General features: G+C 40.9%; 1 protein-coding gene and 2 pseudogenes across 4 annotated transcripts in view; 1 reads left to right on the top strand and 2 right to left on the bottom strand.

Annotated features, from left to right (window-relative positions):
• CDKL3 (cyclin dependent kinase like 3) overlaps window positions 1–22,836 on the bottom strand; it is a 128,741-nt gene that overhangs the window by 101,634 nt on the left and 4,271 nt on the right. For all 3 annotated transcript variants that reach the window (XM_021716434.1, XM_008065867.2, XM_008065868.1), the window contains exons 2-3: window positions 18,900–19,094; window positions 5,830–6,008 (exon numbers count right to left, since the gene is read on the bottom strand). In XM_021716434.1, the coding sequence (XP_021572109.1) occupies window positions 5,830–6,008; window positions 18,900–19,094 (374 nt within the window). The remainder of the gene's footprint in view (window positions 1–5,829; window positions 6,009–18,899; window positions 19,095–22,836) is intronic.
• On the bottom strand, window positions 11,435–11,829 carry LOC110596349 (annotated as a pseudogene).
• LOC103268311 lies at window positions 17,376–17,875 on the top strand (annotated as a pseudogene). Its single transcript, XR_002482407.1, has one exon. The product of XR_002482407.1 is annotated as a ubiquitin-40S ribosomal protein S27a pseudogene (transcript).

The raw sequence follows: 22,836 nt of genomic DNA, 5'->3' as shown, positions 1-22,836 counted from the left end.
ATAATAATATGAGTTTTTTGGGGTTTTTTTTTATGATATGAGTTTTTAAATTAATTGGTCATCTTTGGAGGTCATCTTGTGGAGCCAATTCATCTTAAAAGTTAATAAATAAATCAAGTATTTATCCCACTTTCCCTATATAAACTATATATAGTTCCTATGCCCTTTTATAAAATATCCTAAGTAGGCCAGGCTTGGTGGCTCAGCCTGTAATCCCAGCACTTTGAGAGGCCGAGACGAGGGGATTGCCTGAGCCCACGAGTTCAAGTCCAGCCCGGGCAACTTGGCGAGACCTTGTCTCTACAATAAATCAAAAAAATTAGCCAGATGTTGTAGTGCGTGCCTATAGTTCCGACAACATGGAAGGCTGAGGCAGAGAGATGGCCAGAGCCCAGCAGATAGACACTGGGGTGGCTGTGAGTGTGCCACTGCACTCCAGCCTGGGTGACTGAGTGAGACACCAACTAAAAAAAAAAAATTATAAGTAATAAATTTTAAAGAGATAATGAAGTTAAAATACCATTTTGCAAACTTCAACGAATGGATGAATCTAGTCATTAAGCATCAATGGCTGCTAACATTAAAAAAAGAGACATTCAGACATCATAAGCTTTCTTTTTTTTTTGATTTGGAGTCTCACTGCATCATCTAGGCTAGAGTGCATTGGCCTGCTGGGCTCAGGCGATCCTTCCACCTCAGCCTTCCAAGTAGCCAGAATTACAGGTGTGCACTACCATGCCTGACTAGTTTTTGGATTTATTGTAGAGATGAGGTCTCGCCAAGTTGCCCAGGCTGTTTTTGAGTTTGTGGGTTCAGGCAATCCTCTCACCTCAGTCTCCCAAAATTCAGAGATTACAGGCTTGAGCCACTGCACCCAGCCAAATTATGAGTTTTCTGACGAAAGAAGACAATAGTAACTATAGTCTGGCCAAAGAAATTGAACCTCAGACTAATATAGCATCTGAATCCAGATGCCTATTTGCAGGAATTATAAAGGACAGATGCCTTATGAGTATGCAGTCAACAAAATTCAGACTGTGAGAAATTCAACAACACAAACGTTCTGAATTCAACAGATAAATGACCCTGCAATCCCCCTACTGGGAATATACCCCGAAGAACTCAAATCACTCTGTAAAAAAGATACCTGCACACATATGTTTATCGCAGCATTGTTCACAATAGCAAGAACCTGGAACCAACCGTGCTGTCCTCAAAAGAGGACTGGATTTAAAAAATGTGGTACAAGCCGGGCTCGGTGGCTCCGCCTGTAATCCCACACCTTTGGGAGGCTGAGGTGAGTGGATTGCCAGAGCCTGTGGGTTCGAGACCTGCCTGGGCAACTTGAGAGACCTCATCTCTACAATAAATCAAAAACTAGCCGGGCGTGGTAGCGCGCGCCTGTAGGTCCAGCTACTTGGAAGGCTGAGGTGGATTGCAGGAGCCCAGCAGGTCGAGACTGCGGTGGCGGGGAGCGACCACTGCACTCCAGTCTGGGTGACAGAGTGAGACTTCAACTCAAAAAAAAAAAAAATGTGGTACATATACACAATGGAATACTACACGGCCATAAAAAAGAACAAAATCATAAATTTCGCAGCAACCTAGATGGAACTAGAATCAATAATACCGAGTGATCTCTCACAAAAACAAAGATCTGAGTATCACGTGTTCTCACTCATAAGTGGACCTTGAACATCTATCATAATACTATAAGAAAAGGATTGACATGGGTTCGAGATCCACACGGAGCAACTTGACGAGACCTCATCTCTACAATAAGTCAAAAATTAGCTGGGTGTGGTAGCGTGTATCTGTAGTTCTGGCTACTTGGAAGGCTGAGGCGGAAGGATCGCCGGAGCCCAGCAGGTTGAGGCTCTGGTGGACGGGAGTGTGCCACTGCACTCCAGTCTGGGCGATGGAGTGAGACTCCAACTCAAAAAACAAAAAAGTGATATTGCATACACTTTCTTTCTTTCTTTTTTTTTAATTGTACAGACAAAGTCTCGCCAAGTTGCCCAGGCTGGTCTTGAACCCGCATGCTCAGGCAATCCACTCGCCACAAGAAAAGGATTGAAAATGGTTGGAAACTATGGGGGGGCAGGGAGGAGAAGGGAGGTGGGATTAACAGTAGTCAATATCTGTCTAGGGACGGGGAGACACCCCTTATAACCCTTAACTGTACCCTACAATTTTAAAATAAAAAATATGTTAAAAAAAAAAAGAAAAGGTAGAGAATTTCCTTTCCTTTTCTATAGTTTAAAAGAGACTTTAAAAACATATCAAATCTCATTTAAATAAAAAAGGCAAGGCCAAGTGTGATGGCTCATGCACGTAATCCCAGCACTTTGGAAGGCCAAAGCAGGGGATCACTTGAGCCCAGGAGTTCGAGGCTGACAAAAAAAAAAAAAAAAGCCAGGCATGATGGCACTCCTGTAGCCCCGGCAACTTAGGAGGCTGAGGAGATAGATCCCAACTCAGCCAGGAGTTGGAGGCTGTGATGATCATGCCACTGCACTCCAGTGTGGGCAGCAGAGTGAGACTTCAACTAAAAAAAAAAAAAAAAAAAAAAAAAAAAAAGGCAAGGCTAGGTTTTTTGTTTATGTTTAGAGATGGATTCTCACTGGCAGGCTAGAGTGCAGTGGTTATTCACAAACACAAACATAGCACAATACATCCTCAAATTCCTGGGCTCAAGTGATCCTTCTGCCTCAGCTTCCCAAGTACTTGAGACTATAGATATGTGCCACTCCACCAGCCTGGCTAGGGCAAAATTAATTTTGATGAGCCGGGCTTGGTGGCTCAGCCTGTAATTCCAGCGCTTTGGGAGGCTGCGGTGAGTGGATTGCCTGAGCCCGCGGGTTTGAGACCCACCTGGGCAACTTGGAGAGACCTCATCTCCATAATAAATCAAAAATTAGCCAGGCATGGTAGTGCGCGCCTGTGGTTCCAGCTACTTGGAAGGCTGAGGCGGAAGGATTGCCGAAGCCCAGCAGGTCGAGCAGCCACTGCATTCCAGTCTGGGTGACAGAGTGAGACTCCAACTCAAAAAAATACCCAAAAACTAATTTTGATAAATATGACATAGTAATGTAATATGATATTAGGATAAATAGAAATTGGGTGAGGGGTATATGGAAACCCTCTATATTATCTTTGTAACTTTTCTATAACTCTAAAATTATTCCAAAATAAAGTTTACTTTTTTAAAAGGCTAGAATGGGCCAGGCCCAGTAGTTTATGCCTATAATTCCAGCACTTTGGGAGGCCGAGTCAGGAGGCTCACTTGAGCTCAGAAGTTCAAGACCAGTCTCTACAAAAAATACAAAAATTAGTCGGGCATGGTGGCATGAGCCTGTAGTCCCAGCTACTCAGAAGGCTGAGGTGGGAGGATCACTTGGGTTCAGGAGGTCAAGCCAGGATTGCACCACTGCACTCCAGCCTGGTGACAGAGTGAAAGTCTGTCTCAAACAAACAAACAAACAAGGCTAAGATGGCTATAGAAAAAAAAAAGGAGGAACAATAATAACAAGTGTTAGCAAAGATATGGAGAAACTGTAACCCTCATCCTTGGCTGGTGGGACAGTCAAATGATACAAACACTTTGGAAAACAGCCTGACAGTTCCTCAAAGATGAAACATAGACCTACCATATGACCCACGGTTCCAACTCCTAGGTGTATGCCCAAAGAGAATGAAAACACATGTTCACACAAAAATGAGTCCAAAAATGTTCACAGCAGCACTGTTCATAGTCGCAAAAAGGTAGAAACAACCCAAATGTCCATCAACTGATGAGTGGGTAAATAAAATAAAATCTATCCATTCAATGGAGTATTATTCAATCATAAAAAGAAATGAAGTCCTGATATATGCTACCCGAAGGATGAACCTTGAAAACACTATGCTGAAGCCAGTCCCAAGGGACCACGTGTTATATAATTCCATTTATATGAAATGTCAAAAATAGGCAAGCCCATGGAGAATGAGAATACACACATGTTTGCCTAGGCCTGGAGGGTTGGGAAGAAATGGGGAGTGACTGCTAATGCAGACAGGGTTTCTTTTGGGGGTGTTCTGAAATTGATTGCAGTTATGGTTGTGTGATTCTGTGAATATATTAAAAATCATTCAATTGTATACTTTAAATAGGTGACATGATATACGAATCATCTTTCAAAAAATCTGTCACTAAAAAAGGCTAGATTAACGTAAATGGATGCAAGCTTGGGTGATAAAACTACAAAGAAATGCAAGGAAATTATTACAATAAAAGTCAATATATGATTACTTTAGGCAGAAGGGAGCATGTTGCAACTGGAATAGGGTACACAAAGGATTTTCCAGAGTGGCTGGCAAAATTCTATTTTTTGGTCTGGTGGTTGATATTGTGAGAAGTTTTATATATCTGTGCTTTGTTTTACAATAAAAAGAGTTTTCAAAAAGACTCACTATCAAATTTGTTTCAAACACAAGTGTGACATCTCCTCAAATCTAATCTTACCATGTGTAAGTCTCCAAATTTGGCTGTGCAGAATACAAGAAAGTATGCATATCCTCAAAGAATTTATCTTTTAGCAGTATACTTTTTTTGAATCATAAAAAAAAAAGAACTAGCCCCTTTTATATATTTACTGGCACAAAATTTACAGATAATACACTACAAGTTTTAGAAAATGATACAATTCGGGGGCTAGGAAGCATATCTGAAAGGAACTTAAGCTACATTATTAAAAGACAAACTGTAAAACTGAGACAGAGATCTTACGCAAGCTACTTTATGCCCAGAGGCAAAAAGAACTGAAGAAAAAGTTCGAGGACTCTGAATAAGAATAGCTAACATTTATTGAGGATTTATCAAATCATTTAATCCTAACACCAAACCTATGCAGGGGGTACTATGACCATTTCCACATTACAGATGAAGCAACTGAGGTACAGAGATGGTCTGTAGGTACAGTAGAGAAGGTGCCCTGGGGCATGGATTGTGAACCCAGACCACTTGGGTTAGAATCCTGGTTCTGCAATAACTAGCTATGTGACTTTAGGCAAATTACCTCTGTGCCTTAGTGCCCTTTTGTTTAAAATGAGAACGGTAATAGTATCACCTTCATCATAGGGTCTTTGTGAAGATTAAATGATTTAATGCATATAGAACATTTAGAACAGATTATGACAAAAAGCAAGTATTCATTAATATTAGATATTACAATAACAGAATAATTTCTAGAAAAAGCACATGTGAATCATCCCCTTCCATTTCTATTGAATAAAGTATTAAATTATACACCTCTGCCCCTATATGTTTTTCAAGATTGATTATTTATATTTAGGTTGGCGCTTCATGTTAGACTGAGATCATGCTACTTTTGAGGTACCTAGAATAGTTCAAAAATTATTTGCCAATACTTGCAAAGAGAGTGCCATTTTTCCAGAAAATAGGAAACTTGGCAGTTCCTATGCCACACTGGCAGAGTAAGATCTTAAAATCTTCGCAGAATGTAGAGGTTAAAGATTAGCTGAGGAGGAAGCTTGGCCAAGGGTATGGCACAGCTTAAAGCAAACCTGGATACAGTCTGAGGGATGTCTGCACAGTTCTTCTGGGGCTGCAGCCATTCAACCCAGGTGAGTTGAATGAGCAGATGAGTGGCAGTGGCCAGCAAGGCAGGTGCCCATAGGGTCTTTCTGTTATATTACCTTTAGAAGGGTTCCTCTTCTTAGCCTCAACCCAGTCACAGAGGGCAGAGTTTCAGTAATAGGGAAGACAGATATAACAAGAGAGAAAAGAGATACTTAGGAAAGGCCAGGCAGGATCCCAAATATACATACTTTCCATAAGAAGTATCTTTTAATACTAATTCTGGAGCTCTATACCAGCGTGTGGCCACATAGTCTGTATAAATGTCCCCAGGAGCTGCTAGTGTTCGTGCAAAACCAAAATCACAGAGCTTAGTAATTCCAGTCTGTGATACTAAAATATTCTCAGGTTTTATATCTCGATGAATGATCTAAAAAAAGCCAAACAGAATATGGAATATATTAAAATGAGATTTCATTATTTAGAGAATCTCTAAAAAATTAAACAGAGAAAATTTAGCTAATTAAGATAGTAAAGCTATTTCCTTATCAAATGAAAAGGATTAACTATACAATGCAAATATAGTCATATATTTTCAGTTCTTGTTCTATCCATCACCTAAAAATGAAACAAAGCCAAGAAAACAGACATAATACTAAAACATCAAAACATCAAATCACATTCCTATAAATAAAATCAAAAGTTATGCAAAACTGAACTTCCCTTTAACTCCATGTCCCACATCAGTTATTGCCATTTCTCTCCTTTCCTTCACAGCTAAGCTTCTTGCAGACATTGTCTGTACTCAGCCTTCACCTTCTGATCATCCAGACACTCAACATAATGTCATCTTGTCTCCTGCTCCCATACTGCATTAAACTTCCCTAACCAAAGTCATCTGCATGGTTGCTACATCCAATAGACATCTCTGAATCCATATCTGACTTGATTTCATCATGTAAAAACATTGCCAACTACCCCTCTGTTCTTGGTTTCTGAGACCTAAACTTTTCCCAGTCACCTTCTAACTACCTGGCAGTTCCTCTTTCTCTGTCTATCCTTAAATGCAGAATTTTTGTCTTAGGCTTTCCTTTCTTCTCATACATGCTGTTTCCTAGTCAATCTCATCTACTCTTTTTAGACTACCTTCATCACTTGGTTCTAGGGAAAACACACTCATGGGCTTCTTCTAACCTATTGGCTGCTTCATCTCAATCTGATCTACTCTTTTAAAAAATTATTTTCTAACATTTCATTTATTTTAATTGATAAATAAAAAATGTATGTATTTATATATTATGTACATGTTGTTTTGAAATCTGAACGTATACTTTGTGGGATGGCTAAATCAAGCTAATTAACATATGTATTACCACGTATATTTATCATTTTTTTTGTGGTGAGAACACTCAACAATTTTTAAGAATATAATTCACTGTTATTAACTATAGTCACCATTTTGTATGATAGATCTCTTGAACTTATTCCTCCTATCTAAACTGAAACAAAAGCGGGGAGCAAGTGAGGTGATTCAGACCTGTAATTCCAGCATTTTGGAAGGCTGAGATGGGAGAATCACTTGAGCCCAGGAGTTCAAGGCTGCCGAGAGCTATGATCACACCATGACACTCCAGCCTGGGTGACAGAGTGAGACCTTATCCATTAAAAAAAGAAATCCTTAGCTCCATGTGGATGAGGATAATGGCAGGCCATTTTGGGAATATCATTATCACCAGTATTTATCAAAAATTGTCCAAAAGATTTTCTCGCCCATCACATGCTGTACTACTACATTGCCTGTGCCACAAAACTTGGCATTTATCATCTACACTTACTACATCATCTGCCTAAGCCTATTTTCTCAATTATAAAATCTCTTTCTACTTATTTTGTATCCCAAATATTATTTAATATTTTATGAGTCATCCAAACACTTTGACTACTGTTTTAGGAAGATGTAACAAACTTATAATGAGATGTTCCTTTTCTATATAAGTATCTATACATGGTAGGTCTCAATAACACCTCTGACTTTTTGTTATCACCCATTAATTCAATTCATTCTTTTAATAAATATAAGTTGATAGCCTATTCTATTGAAAATACTATCCTAGGCAATGAATAAAGCAAAGTCCCAATGGTCTGATAAGGAAGACAGATTATAAGCAAGTAAACAAATACACAAAAAGAGTTATGTGAAGGCAGTGTGATAGAGACTCAAGAAGGTGATGTCAGCAGGAGTGGCAGATTATGGACCTTCAAAAATGCTTTCCTCCATAAAAGCAATGAGAACATTGTGGGAAATTGTCAAAATCAACCTTTTCAGAAATCTGGAAACTAATCAAAGGTTTGCAACAATTCAGAGTATATTTCTTTTAAAAAAAATGCTAATCAGCCGGGTATGATAGCACATGCCTGTAATTCCGGCTACTTGGAAGGCTGAGGTGGAAGGATCGCCAGAGCCCAGCAGGTCGAGGCTGCGGTGGCCGGGAGCGGCCATTGCACTCCAGTCTGGGTGACAGAGTGAGACACCAACTCAAAAAAAAAAAAAAAAAAAAAAAAAGCTGCCAAATCTCAGTAAGAACAGCAAGCTTTGAGCTTCATAGTATTCTCTTTTTTGAGTCAGATTCTCACTCTGTGGCCCAGGCTGGAGTGCAGTAGCATGCTCACGGCCACCGCACCCTTGACCTACTGGGCTCAGGCGATCCTCTGCCTCAGCCTCCCAAGTAACTGGAACCACAGGCATGCGCCACCTCACCCAGCTAATTTTCTGATTTATTGTAGAGATGAGGTCTCACCAAGTTGCCCAGGCTGGTCTCGAATGCATAGGTTCAGGCAATTCTCTCACCTTGACCTCCCAATGTGCTGGGATTATAGGCGTGAGCTACCATGCCCGGCCTCTTAGGATTCTTAACTTGTATTTCTATTCCTCTCTTCACAGCTCCTAGTAGTCTTAAGAATCTATAGCTCCACAGTCATGATGAAAACCAGTGGCCTAGCAGCCACTGGAGGGAGCAGAACTGAGCTATAGCTCCTCTAAAGCCTTATTCCCAAGAAACTATCATTATCTGACCTGTGCATTTCCCGGAAAATTCCACTAAAAGACTTGTCTTATTTGACCCAACTCAGAATTTGATTAGGTAAACAACCTTTCCCCTGTGGCCTTTGTCAGAAATAATCATCAGCTACTAAATAATATCACAGTGACCTGAGGCAGCCATAACAGTGCCAACAACAAGCTGACCAAAATTTTTTTTTAAAGATGGGTGTGAGATGTCCAAGGGAAACTTTGAAAAACTCCAGTATATCCCTGAGATTCTAGAAGGTCACATGTATGAGCAGAGGTGTGTCCAAGAAATACCAGAGATGGTCTTAAGCTCTCACTTCTGGCTGACTTTGAGTCTACCTTAGTTAAGGCTAAGGCAGGAAGTTAAGGTTAAAACAGAATTTTAAACCACTTGCCTCTGCATTGAAGGCATATCCCAACACACATAGACAGCCTCTCAGTAAAGGCTGAGAGATTTATTTTTCTCGGGCATTTAAGAAAATCTCTGTCCACTCATTAGCTGACCACTAAGCTCAGCAGATTTCAGTGGTCACATATGACAAAGAATACAGACTTCACAGAACATTTCAGAAAAGTAAACAAACAGCCACAGCAGCAAACTCTAAGAGAGAAAACACTGATTTCCAGTTGCCACATTATAGTGTTTAAAATATCCTATTTTCAACAAAAACTCACAAAGCATGCAAATAAACAAGTATGGCCTATAAACAGGAAAAAAAGTACTCAATAAAAAATTTCTCTGAAGAAGCCCAGACATTGGACTTGCTAGACAAAGACTTTAAATCAGGTATTTTAAATATGTTCAAAGAACTAAAGAAAACTATGTCGGCCGGGCGTGGTGGATCAGCCTGTAATCCCAGCACTTTGGGAGGCCAAGGCAAGAGGATTGTCTGAGTCTGGGGGTTCAAGACCAACCTGGGCAACTTGGTGAGACCTTGTCTCTACAATAAATCAAAAAATTAGCCAGGGATGGTAGCACACACCTGTGGTTCCAGCTACTTGGAAGGCTGAGGCAGAAGGATCGCCTAAGCCCATGCGATGGCTGTGAGTGTACCACTGCACTCCAGCCTGGGCAACAGAGTGAGACTCCAACTCAAAAAAAAGAAAATAGTAAAAGAAAACTACGTCCAAAGAACTAAAAGAAAATATAAACACAATGTCTCACCAAATAAAGGATATAAATAAAGAGAAAGAAATTATAAAAAGAACCAAATAGAAAAGGACACAATCAAGAAAGCAAAATACAACCCACAGAACAGGATAAAATAATTGTAAGTCATATCCTGATAAGAATCTAGCATCTAGACTATATAAAATATAACTCAGTGATAACAGGACAAGTAACCTGATTTAAAAATAGGCAAAGGGGCTGGGCTCAGTGGCTCAGACTGTAATCCTAGCACTTTGGGAGGCTGAGGCGAGTGGATTGCCTGAGCCCACAGGTTCAAGACTAGCCCAGGCAACTTGGTGAGAACTCTTCTCTACAATTAAAAAAAAAAGAAAAAGAAAAAGAAAAAAAATTAGTCAGACATGATAGCATGCGCCTGTAGTTCCAGCTACTTGGAAGGCTGAGGTGGAAGCATCACCAGAGTCCAGCAGATCAACGCTGAGATGGCTGTGAGTGTGCTACTGCATTCCAGCATGGGCGACAGAATGAGACTCCAACTTAAAAAAATAAAATAAAATAAAAATAGGCAAAGGACTTCAAAAGATGGTTTACCAAAGAAGATATGCAAATATGAATTGCCCATTCTGGTGACTTTACTTAAAAGGAACAATATGTGGCCTAGTAAATCTGACTTAATATCATGTAACATCATGTCTTCAAGATTCATTCATGTTGTAGCATGCATCAATGCTTCATTACTTTTTTGTATGGATAATATTCCATTACATGGATATATCTTGTTTTGTTTATTCATTTATCAGCTGACATCAGTTATTTCCACTTTTTGGCTATGAATAATGCTGCTGTGCGTATTCCTGTGCAGGTTTTTGTATAAACATATGTTTTCTTTTTTTTTTTGAGTTGGAGTCTCACTCTGTCACCCAGACTGGAGTGCAGTAGCCACTCCTGGCCACCGCAGCCTCAACCTGCTGGACTTCGGCGATCCTTCCGCCTCAGCCTTCTGAGTAGCTGGAACTACAGGCGCATGCTACTACGCCCGGTTAATTTTTTGATTTATTGTAGAGACAAGGTCTCACCAAGTTACCCAGGTGGGTCTCGAACCCGCGGGCTCAGGCAATCCACTCACCTCAGCCTCCCAAGGCACGTGATTACAGGCTGAGCCACCGAGCCCGGCTTAAACATATGTTTTCAATTCTCTTGGGTGATACCCCAGAGCAGAATTGCTGAGGTATGTGGTAATTCTATGTTTAACTTTTTTTTTTAATAAGTTGGAATTTATTAGAGGATAGAAAAGCTCCCAGCAGTGGGAGGGGTCCTGCTAGGGTTGCCCATTTATCTTTTTTAGTTAATGTCAAACTGTTTTCCATAACAGCTGCACCATTCTACATTATCACGAGCATCATAGGAGAGTTCCAATTTCTTTACTTCCTTACCAACATTTGAGATTGACTGCTTTTTAAAATCACAAGTATACTGGTGGGTGTGAAGTGTTATCTCATTGTGATTTTGATTTGCATTTCCATATGACTAAGGATGTTGAGCATCATTCCATGTTCTATCAGCCATTTGTATATCTTCCTTGGAAAAATGTTTACTCAAGTTGTTTGTATACCTTTTTTGCATTTTTATAACTTTATTTGATGTACTTGACCATCAGTGATTAGTTCTCATCCATATTGACCGTCTATAGATTTTTGAAAGTGGTAACAGGTCCCTGGGTGACCAAAGTGTACAGCTTGTTTGGGGAGTCTTCATCCTCATTACGTTTTCTGGATAGCTGTACACAGATACGGTGTGGGACATTCCTTACGCCTTTGGCCCAGACAGTGTTGTTGAACCTGGTATCACTGCATACATCTGGAGTCTCCATCTCTTTTATGGCAATTTTTTTTTATCTCTTTGAGTGCCCGAGGAGCACGCTTCCTCAAGTTCACTCCATGAATGTGCTTTGTGAGTGTTGATGGTATATTCCTGGGTCATCACCTCATTAATGGTAAAACAACCCTTCTTGCCATCCTTCTTTGTGGGCGCCATTCTGCCAGACCCAAGGTGGAAAGGAAGGATATAAGGGATTGTAGGAGAAAGAAAACCTTTATACGCTTTTCAATTGGGTTATTATTTGTAGCCAGGCATGGTGGCTCATGCCTGTAGTCCCAACACTTTGGGAGGCCAAGGAGAGAGGATTGCCTGAGCCCATGGGTATGAGCTGGAAAACATGGCGAGACTTCATCTCTACAGTAAATCAAAAAATTAGCTGGGTGTGGTGACACATGCCTGTGGTTCCAGCTACTAGAAAGGTTGAGGCAGAAGGATTGCCTCAGCCCAGCAGGTGGAGGCTGCAGGGACCTTGAGCATGCCACTGTACTCCAGCCTGGATGGCAGAGTGAGACTCTGACTGAAAAACATAAATACATAAATAAAAATAAATTAAATTGGATTATCTATATTTTACTATTGAGTATATATTCTAGATACTGTTTATCAGATATATGATTTGCAAATATTTTCTCTCATTTTGTGGGTTGTAATTTTCATTTTCAGATAGTGTCCTTGGATGCACTAAAGTTTGTTTTTGCTGTTGTTGTTTTTAAGAGACAGGGTCTCACTCTCTCACCTAGGCTGGAGTACAGTGTCTCAATCATGGCTCACTGCAGCTTTGACCTCCTGGGTTCAAGCAGTTCTCCTGCCTTGGCTTCCCAATGTGCTGGAATGAGCCAATGAACTCATCCCATGCATGAGCCACCATGCTTGGTCTATAATGTACTTTAAATTACTTTAGAAAACAAAATAGATGAAGCATACAAAGCAGGGGGGGGGGGGAGACACAAAAAACCGGTAGTTATCTTTTTGGAGGGCAGGCTCCTTATGGTACAGTCTTTCTCTACTAGATATGTGGTCTAAGAACCCATTGATAGCTGGGCTCGGTGGCTCAGCCTGTAATCCCAGTGCTTTGGGAGGCTGAGGTGAGTGGATTGCCTGAGCCCAAGGGTTTGAGAACCGCCTGGGCAACTTGGCGAGACCTCATCTATACAATAAATCAAAAATTAGCCGAGTGTGGTAGCATGCGCCTGTAGTTCCAGCTACTTGGAAGGCTGAGGCAGAAGGATCACCGGAGCCCAGCACGTTGAGGCTGCGGTGGCCAGGAGCGGCCACGACACTCCAGTCTGGGCGACAGAGTGAGACTCCAACACACACACACACAAAAGCAACCCACTGATATCATTGTACCAGTTAGCATTGTTTTGAAAGACTGTGTTTGGCTTCAGTGAATTTTTTTGGATTCTTTCAACATGTTTGCCCATTTCATGGAGTGATTTAAAATCACACCTGCCCACACCACGCTGAGTGTTCAGCAATTTTTTTTTACCAAAAAAAAGACATGATTCCCATGCCCCAACCTCCCTATTCACCCAATCTTGCCCCAAGTAACTGTTTTTTGTTTCCCCAGATGAAGAAAGTCCTCAAAGGGAAATGTTTTGTCAATGTGGAAGAAGTGAAACAAAAAACGGCAGAAGCACTAAAAGGCATCAAAAACTGTTCTGAGTAGTGGGAAAAGTGTCCGAAAGGTGTATGGCATCAAATGGAGGTACATTGAAGGTAACTGGAGTTTAAACATGTAAGAATAAATACACAATTTTTATAAATAAATTTCAGGTTTTTGGGGTCCCCCTTCGTATATAGTAAAATATTAACAACTGTTAGATATTTATATAATAATAAATAATCCCTTGTTTGGAAGTGTAGGAGTTTAAATCCAAAAGCAAAGTTTAAGAAATATGCAAAGGTGGACTAAATGTAGGGAAGTAGGGCTTTGTGGAGTAGGGGGTGGGAGTGGGGCTAAGGAAGTTTGACAGTCCTTAGGTAACCAGAATTATTCATAAATCATACAATTTACTAAAAGTTAGATAAAAATCTAACAAGCTCTATAAAAGTATGAACCAATTCTTTTACTCAAGGCTTCACCCACAACCCCTACTAAAAAACAAAATTGGTTATCAGTAAATGCTCAATAAGTATTTGTTGAATAAATGAGTGAGGGAAGGAATAATATTCTTCCCCAAAAGTGGCCAAATATTTGCATTTACACTCTGACTGCTTTCAAAATGATTTTTAAGGCCATTATGAATTTGAAGAGGTTTTAATATGAACTGGAACAAAATTTTAAATTATAAAAACAACTAAAATGAGAAAGACACACAGGGTTCCTATAATGTGCCCATTATTCCAGTTAAACATTAAATTTTATTTGAGTTGCCTAAAAGCCAATATAAAAAAAGAAAATGTTTTCATTATTAAATAAAAGAAAGTAAATAATACTTTGGGAAACAAAAAGCTTTTTCTGTTGGGTGTGGTGATATGTGCCTGTAGTCCCAGCTACTCAGGAGGCTGAGGTAGGAGGATTACCTGAACCCAGGAGTTTGAGATAAGCCTGGGCACCATAGCAAGAGAGATCCCATTTAAAAAAAAAAAAAAAAAGCTGGGATCGGTGGCTCAGCCTGTAATCCCGCACCTTTGGGAGGCTGAGGTGAGTGGATTGCCTGAGCCCACGGGTTCGAGACCTGCCTGGGCAACTTGGCGAGACCTCATCTCTACATTAAATCAAAATGAGCTGGGTGTGGTAGTGCGCGCCTGTAGTTCCAGCTACTCGGAAGGCTGAGGCGGAAGGATCGCTGGAGCCTAGCAGGTCGAGGCTGTGGTGGCCAGGAGCAGCCACTGCACTCCAGCCTGGGTGACAGAGTGAGACTCCAACTCAAAAAAAAAATTAAATTAAATTTAAAAAACTTTAAAAATAAAAGCTTTTTCCAGTAATGAAGTATATTTGACTTCATAAATTCTTATCTTTTTAAAAATGGGCTATGATGGTAGACAATATTTCAGACATTTTAGTTATACAAAAAACCAATCATCTGAAATTTAGAGATATTAAGAAAATAAAGGTTTCCTTGATTTTTGTCAAAACGAAGATAATCTTAAATCATCATGACCCAAGCTCAGATAATAGGCATAATAATATCTAATCTAAGAGCCACTTCATTCGTGCCTGCTTAATTCTCAAAGGTAATTAACCTTACAACATTCTGTAAGGTGAGGGACAGAGACAATTTTACCCCAAGTTCTAGATAAAACAGGAGAATAAAAGATGGTAGGTAGTTCTGCCTAGGCTTCTCCTCTGCTACCCTCCAGCTCTCTACATATACTATTCCATAATTGGTGACTAATGAAAACTACCTTTCATTTTTCCTTCCATTCTTGGGAGAGTGATCCATTTTTACTTCTTCAACCATAGTTTCTTTTTTTTTTTTGAGTTGGAGTCTCACTCTGTCACCCAGACTGGAGTGCAGTGGCCGCTCCCAGCCACCGCAGCCTCGACCTGCTGGGCTCCAGTGATCCTTCCGCCTCAGCCTTCTAAGTAGCTGGAACTATAGGCATGTGCTACCACGCCTGGCTTATTTTTTGATTTACAGTAGAGATAAGGTCTAGCCAAGTTGCCCAGGCGGGTCTTGAACCCACGGGCTCAGGCAATCCACACACCTCAGCCTCCCAAAGGCGCGGGATTACAGGCTGAGCCACCGAGCCCGGCTAGAAAGCATTTTTAGAGTCTATCATAGACAAGGCTCTAAACAGATACATACATAACAACTATTTTTGGTTCCCACCAGCACTATTTACTGAGCAGTTAAAATGCACCTAACACAGTTTAAATGCTTTACACTTTACCTATATGATGACCACTTGTATACCTAATCCTGAATTGTACCCCACATCTTTATTTTTATTATTATTATTATTATTTTAGTTGGAATCTCACTCTGTTGCCCAGGCTGGAGTGCAGTGGCATGCTCATGGCCACCGCAGCCTCAACCTGCTGGGCTCAGGCAATCCTTCTGTTTCCACCTTCCAAGTAGCTGAAACCACAGGCATGTGCCACTATGCCCAGCTAACTTTTTTAATAGAGATGACGTCTTGCCAAGATGCCCAGGCTAGTCTTGATCCCAGGGCTCAGGCAATCCTCACCTCAGTCTCCCAAAGTACTAGGATTATAGGCGTGAGCCACTGCATCTGGCCCACATCTTTAAAAAAAATAAAAATTAAAAAGAAAATGCCTTACACCTACTACCTAATTTAATCTTTAAAAAAATCTGTGAGGTGCCATGCATGGTGGTATACACCTGTAGACCCAGCTACCTGGGAGCTGATGTAGAAGGATCACTTAAGGCCAGGAGTCTGAGGTTGCAGTGTGCTATAATTGTGCCTGTGAATAGCCACTGCATTCCAACCTGGGCAACATAGTAAGATCTCTGTTTTTAAAAAAAAGCCAGAGAGCCCGGCAGGTGGAAGCTGGGAGGAAGGTAGGGCTTTAGAAAGCCTGGTAAGGAGTTTGGATTTCACTGCTGAGCCATTTCCTCTCCCTAACCACTGCTTGGAGCATTGAGTAGGCAGACAAGTCCTGGCTGGGCATCAAGTAGGAGTAGGTGATGCAGAAGGAATGAATAATAAAATTACTAAACTCATGAGTAATAGCAGCCTGTGGGTTCACTTTTTTTTGGATGTGCAGCTAGTATCTGAAGAAAAATATTTAAAAAATAAAAACCCAGCCGGGCTAGGTGGCTCAGCCTATAATCCTGCGCCTTTGGGAGGCTGAGGTGTGAGTGAATTGCCCGAGCCCGCGGGTTCGAGACCCGCCTGGGCAACTTTGTGAGACCTCATCTCTACAATAAATCAAAATGACCTGGGCATGGTAGTGCGTGCCTGTAGTTCCAGCTACTTGGAAGGCTGAGGCAGAAGGATCACCGGAGCCCAGCAGGTCGAGGCTACGGTGGCCAGGAGCGGCCACTGCACTCCAGTTTGGGTGACGGAGTGAGACTCCAACTCAAAAAAAAACTAAAAATAAAATAAAATAAAATAAAAACCCCAAACCCATGAGGTACTAGAGTATCATTTTACAAATGAGGAAAATGAGGCTCATAGAGGTTAGATAACTTTTCCAAGGTCATAGTCATGGGGCTGCCACCTTTGGTTGCACAAGTTGTGCACTGCACAAATTGCACGTTTTTTCATAAAAAAACTTTGTGCTGAAAACCCAGGATAGTCTGATTCCAAAGAGAGTACACGTCTGCTCTGTCACATTATATTGCCTCCCCATGGATCCAACTGCCATGGAAACTCTGAATTCCAGTTGCCATTGAAATCATATTTTTTTTTCTTTCTTTTCTTTTATTTCTTTCTTTCTTTTTTGAGTTGGAGTCTACTCTGTCACCCAGGCTGGAGTGCAGTGGCACACTCCCCACCACTACAGCCTCAACCTGGTGGGCTCAAGCAATCCTTCCACCTCTGCCTCCCAAGTACCTAGAACTACAGGCACATGCCACCATGCCTGGCTAATTTTTAGATTTATTGTAGAGATGAGGTCTTGCCAAATTGCCCAGACTGGTCTTGAACCCGTGGACTCAGGCAATCCTCTCACCTTGGCACAATCATATTTTTCAAAGCCACAAAATGAGATGTATTATTAGCAAGTCAGACAATTTCAAATTAAGATTTCTGATTTGAAAAACTCTGGGGCTTTTTGATCTGCCATCTGAGGTGGGACCACCACCAAGATGCAGATTTTCGTGTAAACACTTACAGAGAAGGCCTTCACTCTCGAGGATGAACCCTCATATACAATAGAAAATGTAAAGACCAAGATCCAGGATAAGGAAGGAATTCCTCCTGATCAGCAAAGACCAATTTTTGCTGGCAAGCAACTGGAAGATGGATGTACATTGTCTGACTACAACATTCAAAAGGAGTCTACTCTTCATCTTGTGTTGAGACTTTGTGGTGGTGCTAAGGAAAGGAAGAAGTCTTATATGACTCCCAAGAAGAATACTCATAAGAGAAAGAAGGTTAAGCTGGCTGTCCTGAAGTACTATAAGGTGGATGAGAATGGAATAATTAGTCGCCTTCATCAAGAGTGCCCTTCAGATGAATGTGGTGCTGGAGTTTTTATGGCCAGCCACTTTGACAGACATTACTGTGGCAAATGTTGTCTGACTTACTGCTTCAACAAACCAGAAGACAAGTAATTGTGTATGAGTTAATGAAAGACATGAACTAAAAAAAAAAAAAAAAGGAAAAACCCTGGGAAATATAGTTGTGCCTATATCATCTACTAAATAAAACTGTTTTTGAGGCTTTTACTGAAAAGATACTCAATTTTCCAGAAAGTAGAGCCTTGCTGAGAACAAAAGAAGCTCCCTACAAACCTGAGCTAAACGCTTATTAAGCAATGCTCAAGTCAATACTGAAAATCAGAAGAGTTGGTCTTTTCTCTTTCTTGATTTTCTCATAGGTTAAACAAGACCCTACACCTCTCAGTCACTTTATTTCTCCTTTCTTCCCCTAAAGCCATACCCACTAGACTTGCTATTTCCTGGCCTAATTTCCAGTTCCTAACTCCAACTCTCTCTTCATTTGAGAAACTTTCCTTTAAGCCACAGCTCTTTCAATGTCTTAATGTGCTTTTTCTAATAAAATGTGTCTTAGTTGACTATTGATTCCTCTAATTATTATTATTCCCCTTATTATATCTGTTGATTCCTATTATTATTATTAGAGACAGGGTCTCTCTGTTGCCAAGCCTGGAGTACACAGGTATGAGCATATCTCATTGCAACCTTAAACACCTGGGCTCAAGCGATTCTTGCACCTCAGCCTTCCAGTAACTGGGAGTACAGGTGCTTACCACCATGCTCCGCTGATTTCTAAACACTTTTTGAAGAGACGGGGCCTCACTATGTTGCCCAGAATTCCCGGCCTTAAGTGATCTTCCTACCTTGGCCTCCCAGAGTGTTGGAATTACAGGCATAAGCTATTGTACTTGACCTCTAAACAGAATATTGATACTGACTTTAGCAACCCATATGCAGTCTGCCCTATAGTTACAATTATTGTATGCTCAACAAATGTTTTTTGGTTCTGCAGCTAAATTGTAAGGTAGTGCCCTCCATCTCCATTTTCAGCATGTCTATTAAATTGTATAGAAAAAGAATGTTAGCAACCTTCAAAAAAATGAAACAATGTTTAAAGGGCACTTACAATTCATATTCATCCTACAGTTTGACTTACTCTGAAGTACTTACATTATTATTGTGAAGATATTCAATTGCTCGAAGAATCTGGAAGAGGTATTTTCTAAGCCGTTTACTCTCTAGTCCATGACAATAATGCTGCAATTCATCTAATATTGTGTGGTCAATAAATTCAAAAACCAAATGAATTTTCTTTTTCTGTCTAAAAACGTCAATCAGATTGACCAGGTTTTCATGACGAAATTGCTATTGACAAAAGAAACAGAATTTCAATAAATTATTTCAAGCATAATAATTTGTACATATAACACCTATAAAATTTTGAAAAGAAACAAATAATTTCAGCTTTCCTTCCGTGCGTTTCAAATGAAATTTTTAAACTGAATTTGCTTATATTCCTATTTTAAGAAAATATCAATCCGTTTCATAATAAATATTTATAGAACAAAGTGAGATGTATTATTTTGCCTCAAGTTGGCATTTGATTGCTTATTAAAATAATTTGGAGCTGGGCTCGGTGCCTCAGCCTGTAATCCCACGCTTTGGGAGGCTGAGGTGAGTGGATTGCCTGAGCCCAAGAGTTCGAGACTCGCCTGGGCAACTTGGCGAGACTTCATCTCTACAATAAATCAAAAAACTAGCCGGGCGTGGTAGCACGCGCCTGTAGTTCCAGCTACTGGAAGGTTGAGGTGGAAGGATCGCCGGAGCCCAGCAGGTCGAGGCTGCCGTGGCTGGGAGCGGCCGCTGTACTCCAGTCTGGGCGACGGAGTGAGATTCTGACTCAAAAAAAATAAAATAAAAAAATAATAATAATAATAATAATAATTTGGAGTTAATGTACTATAATACGACTTGATATGCTGCCAAGAGATATCCCCCTATCTTTTAACTTGGTTTGTGGTTAAATTTAACATCTGAAATTTATAAGGTCCTTATGTTTTCTTTCTTTTCTTTTTTTTTGGTTGGAGTCTCACTCTGTCGCCCAGACTGGAGTGCAGTGGCCACTCCTGACCACTGCAGCCTCGACCCACTGGGCTACGGCGATCCTTCCGCCTCAGCCTTCCGAGTAGCTGGAACTACAGGCGTGCACTACCACACCTGGCTAATTTATTTATTTATTTATTGTGGAGATGAGGTCTCGCCAAGTTGCCTAGGCAGGTCTCGAACCCGCGGGCTCAGGCAATCCACTCACCTCAGCTTCCGAAGGCGCGGGATTACGGGCTGAGCCACCAAGCCCGGCTGGTCCTTATGTTTTCAAATGAGCATGGATTTCAACACCATTAAGTATGTGATCTGAATGTATATAAATTAATTATTTTGTAATTTTGATTTTAGAAAGTAAACCATAAATTCTAAAGGGACATTATAAATTCATTAGACTATAACAAAAGAACATTAAAATATTTAGAAAATCTTCATATATGTGAAATACTCATTTATAGCCACAGGGAGCTTTACAAAAATATGCAATTATTTATGGGTACATTTTTGTTCATTGTCTGTACTATTCTATTAAATAACTAAACACCTTTTTAGACTAGTAACAATCATTGCTGAAACAAGTGTAGCCGGGCTCGGTGGCTCAGCCTGTAATCCCGCGCCTTTGGGAGGCTGAGGTGAGTGGATTGCCTGAACCCACAGGTTCGAGACCCGCCTGGGCAAGCAAGACTTCATCTCTATAATAAATCAAAAAACTAGCTGGGCGTGGTAGCGCGCGCCTGCAATTCCGGCTACTTGGAAGGCTGAGGCAGAGGGATCGCCGGAGCCCAGCGGGTCGAGGTTGCGGTGCCCGGGAGCGGCCACTGCACTCCAGTCTGGAAGACAGAGTGAGACTCCAACTCAAAAAAAAAAAACAAGAAAGAAAGAAATAAGTGTAAAAGGTCAAAGATGGCCATGTATCAGCTTAGAACACAAATGAAATTTAATATTTTATGCTAATTCTATTTTTCATCACATTTACTTAATTACAGTCAATTCTGAAACATTTAACCTTTTAAATTACCAAAATTATTTATTTGTACCAAACTGGCTAAAAACGAAGGGGTATATTTTCAATGTTGGATTCATTAGAAATCTATACTCTTATGAAAATATTTTTGTCTTCATTCCAAAGGCACAATGTCAATTTTTCTACTTCTCCATAAGTAATAAAGAAACCAAAGTCCTTAAAACATGACCAGAAGAAAAACATGCCAAAATATTACACCAGATTCCTTTCCTTTTTTGTTCCCAATGTCTCTGGCTGGCAAGATTCCAGAATGCTGCAGCAATAGCATACTGGCAGCAGTGAAAAGCATTGCCTGCTTTTGGATACCACAATTTTAATCCTTTACCTAAGGAAAATTACTGGTTTCCGGTCCAGTCTTCCTTTTAAAGGCAAAAATGAGCATTAGGGAAGATTCACCCAGGACGTGAAACCAGGCACAGCACTTTCTCAGACAAACCACAAAATGAAATTCTGAGATGCTCCATTACTCCTGTTCAGGTTGTTTAATTTTGTTTTTCTCCATTACTAGACAAATTTTCTACAGATATTCTTGCTAATTACTCTAATTGTAATTTATTTAATGAATCATAACAGATAAAAATTTAATTCAAGTCAGGCTCGGTGGCTCAGCCTGTAATCCCACGCCTTTGGGAGGCTGAGGTGAGTGGATTGCCTGAGCCCGCGGTTTCGAGACCCGCCTGGGCAGGCGAGACCTCATCTCTACAATAAATCAAAAAATTCGCCAGCTGTGGTAGCACGTGCCTGTAATTCCAGCTACTCGGAAGGCTGAGGTGGAAGGATCGCCGGAGCCCAGCAGGTCGAGGCTGTGGTGGCCGGGAGCGGCTACTGCACTCCAGTCTGGGCAACAGAGTGAGACTCCAACTCAAAAAAAAACAAAAAATTAATTCAAATTGTCGTTGTAACTTTTTTTAGACTAAGAATGTTAACTACTCCAAAAAAAAAAAATCTCTCTAGTTGAATTAGATCACATCAAATTATAACAAGCCAGTGAGAATAGTTAAGGTATCTCAAAATAATTTGTATAATAGTTGTATTAGTAAAATACATGCTCAAGTTCATCACTGTGTTATTGCTACCTATTGGTTATTTTTACAAAATGATTAAGAAGGAAAAAAATCAGCCGGGCTAGGTGGCTCAGCCTGTAATCCTAGCACTTTGGGAGGCCAAGGCAAGTGGATTGCCTGAGACCACAGGTTTGAGAACAGCCTGGGCAACTTGGCGAGACCTCATCTCTAAAATAAATTTAAAAATTAGCCAGGCGTGATAGCATGTGCCTTTAGTTCCGGCTACTTGGAAGGCTGAGGTGGAAGGATTGCTGGAGACCAGCAGGTCCACGCTGGGGTGGCCCTGGGGTGGTGAAAAGTGCTGTAGCTGATTTCACATCCTGGGTAACGACGCTGATGTGGCCACTCCAGCCTGGCTGACAGAGTGAAACTCCAACTCAATAAAAAAAAAAAAAAATCAGCTTAAGTGGAAATGGGACAGTTAAGAAAGAACATGAGATACTATAAAAAAAGGATTAGTCAGGGGAGGGTGGTGGAATTGCAGTTGAGGGAAACTGCTAGGGGAGGGAGGGGCATACCTTATCAACAAGGGTACCTGCATGATCAACGTTTGTATACCTAACCCTGAATTGTACCCCACATTTTAATAATAAAAATTAAAAAATAAAAACAATTTTAAAAAAAGGAATTGGCAGCCGGGCTCGGTGGCTCAGCCTGTAATCCCGCGCCTTTGGGAGGCTGAGGTGAGTGGATTGCCCGAGCCCGCGGGTTCGAGACCCGCCTGGGCAGCGAGACCTCATCTCTACAATAAATCAAAAAATCAGCTGGGTGTGGTAGCGCATGCCTGTAATTCCGGCTACTCGGAAGGCTGAGGTGGAAGGATCGCAGGAGCCCAGCAGGTGAGGCTGCGGTGGCCAGAAGCGGCCACTGCATTCCAGTCTGGGCGACAGAGTGAGACTCCAACTCATGAAAAAAA

This window comes from Carlito syrichta, unplaced genomic scaffold, assembly GCF_000164805.1.
Source record: "Carlito syrichta isolate Samal-C Ts95f unplaced genomic scaffold, Tarsius_syrichta-2.0.1 Scaffold308816, whole genome shotgun sequence".
Taxonomy (NCBI): Eukaryota; Metazoa; Chordata; class Mammalia; order Primates; family Tarsiidae; genus Carlito; species Carlito syrichta.
This window is presented reverse-complemented; position numbering and strand designations above follow the sequence as displayed.